The 2,364-nt window shown below is 46.9% G+C and overlaps 1 protein-coding gene across 1 annotated transcript in view; it reads right to left on the bottom strand.

The window, feature by feature from the left end:
- LOC106810892 (probable ATP-dependent DNA helicase HFM1) overlaps positions 1-2,364 on the bottom strand; it is a 28,887-nt gene that overhangs the window by 25,073 nt on the left and 1,450 nt on the right. The window contains exons 4-6 of the mRNA XM_014814364.1: positions 2,025-2,163; positions 1,209-1,360; positions 116-196 (exon numbers count right to left, since the gene is read on the bottom strand). Coding sequence (XP_014669850.1) covers positions 116-196; positions 1,209-1,360; positions 2,025-2,163 — 372 coding nt within the window. The remainder of the gene's footprint in view (positions 1-115; positions 197-1,208; positions 1,361-2,024; positions 2,164-2,364) is intronic.

Here is a 2,364-nt window from a genome sequence, read left to right on the forward strand (position 1 = left end):
ACGCGCGAACACACACACACACACACACACACACACACACACACACACACACACACACACACACACGCATATATATATAATATAACAATAATCATCATTATTATCACTAATTTACCTCATCAACGAGGAACAGCCTTACGAGTTTCACTAACGACCTGTTGTCTTTCCATCGTCTGGTCATGCTGTCCCATTTCTCCTAAAGATAAGGGACACGCGGACGTAATACGACGAACAGTAACACGTCACCTACCATGCCTTGTCGAACAACCACAACCTGGGCGGTCAGAGATCAAAGTAATTACTAATTATTTTGATCTTTGACCAAAAAATTTACTGATTGGCCATCTTTACCTAAGTTTATCATTCACGTCGCATGCACGGCTGACAGGGGAGGTAATACACACCTGATACTTTACACGTTACTGCCTTATGTGCCACCGGGGAACCAAGAGGATCAGTAAGTAAGTAAGTAAGTAAGTAAGTAAGTAAGTAAGTAAGTAAGTAAGTAAGCCTTATGTGCTATCTAGGCACCTAAGAGAGAGAAGAATAACTTTATACTTTACACAAGTACGTTTACGTAACACAACCCTAAAAAACATCACCATCTTGTTCACTTGTTCAACCAACAGATCCAAGCCTCTCATTGAACCTCGCTTATGCGATTGTAATATTTTCTCTCACAGGCCCCCCATGCTTAACTAGTTTGCAACAGCCTTTCCTATTACCAACCCTGCATGTGTCAATATCCTAACATTACCCGTTCATAATTAATAGCAGTCATTACAGTTCCCCATTCTCCGCTAGTGGTCGTCTTGACCGTTGGCCATCCTAAGTAACCTATAGTGACAATGCTGACATTTCACTAATCTAATAAAATTATAGCGCTAGAGGATTAAATAATTTCATCGGATCTCTATAGTTCACATGCTAATAAAGTTTATCTCAGTTAGATCCAAATTAAGTTAAAAATAGCTTACACTGACGAAATTTTCCTCCATCTATCCGATTCCTCCTCAGGTCTGAAGCCATCTACCTGGAAACATCAAACCTGAGAACGTCTATCGGAGAGATGAACAAAAATTTCGTCAGTGTAAGTTATTTTTAACTTAATTTGGATCTAACTGAGGTAAACTTTATTAGCATGTGAACTAAAGCGCTAGTCTTGGCAGATTCTTTGCCCCCTCCCCTGCATCTGTGGTTGAGCTTACGGGCGTGGTAAGCACGACGTGGGCAGACTGTAGTGCGTAGTACTCGTCGGTGAGTGTGTCCCCGGTGAGCTCGGTACACTGCAAGCCCAGAGGACCAAACTTGGCGCTCCAGTCGGCGCATCGTTCACTGCAGAGTGCTTTGACGGGGGCCACTGCAAAGGAATCATCAGCAGGAACGTCAGCCCCTAGCTGACGTCTCAGCGTTGCTCGTCTCCGCGAGAGACTACGACAAAGAAGAAGAAGCCTGCGATGGGAGCTAGCCTGTAACGGAGCGACCGAACGCGTCATGTGCGCTGATTTTACTAGCGTCTACTTCTACAGCTACTATACGTGCGCTAAGATCTCGAGCAGTGTCGACGTGAGCGAGCTTATGCCGACTTGTATAATTGACGAACATTATAAAGCCATACTCAAGTTACCATTGTACATCTGCAAAACCTAGAGGATATGTTAATAGCAGATAGCGAGAGCGATTCGTAAAGCGGACAAGTGGAGTGGGAGTAGACAAGGGAGTTGAGAGGGAGAGGGATAGTGCGAGGGAGAAGGAAGAGAAGAGGAAGGAGGAAGAGCAGGTAGGAGAGGAGAGAGAGAGAGAGAGAGAGAGAGAGAGAGACAGACAGAGAGAGAGAGATAGATAGAGAGAGAGAGAGAAGGAGCGAGAAGGGGAGAGAGCGAAAGAGAGAAACGGAGAGAAACAGGGAGAAGGGGAGAGAGAGTACGGGGAAGAGGAAGAGTGATACGCACGAAGAATATAAATGAGGCAATGATGGAGAGATGCTAGGATTTGCTAGAGAGCAAGATAGCGAGATCTCTTACTGTAGACCACCTTGCCGTTGGTAATGGGACCACTTGCTTCCATGCGCAGCAACAAGCGCACAATGGCAAGCTCAAATACAACCGTCTTCCCTGATCCAGTGGGTGCGCAGAGAACCAAGGGTTGGTCAGTATACAGGACCTGATACGGAAAAAAACTGCAGCCGTTAAACCAACACACACACGCACGCACGCACGCGCACACACACACGCGCGCACATACACACACATACAGACACACACGCGCGCGCGCGTACACGCACGCACGAACACACGCACGCACGGACGCACGCACGCACGCACGCACGCACGCACGCACGCACGCACGCACGCACGCACGCAC

Source organism: Priapulus caudatus, unplaced genomic scaffold, assembly GCF_000485595.1.
Source record: "Priapulus caudatus unplaced genomic scaffold, Priapulus_caudatus-5.0.1 Scaffold484, whole genome shotgun sequence".
NCBI lineage: Eukaryota > Metazoa > Priapulida > Priapulimorpha > Priapulimorphida > Priapulidae > Priapulus > Priapulus caudatus.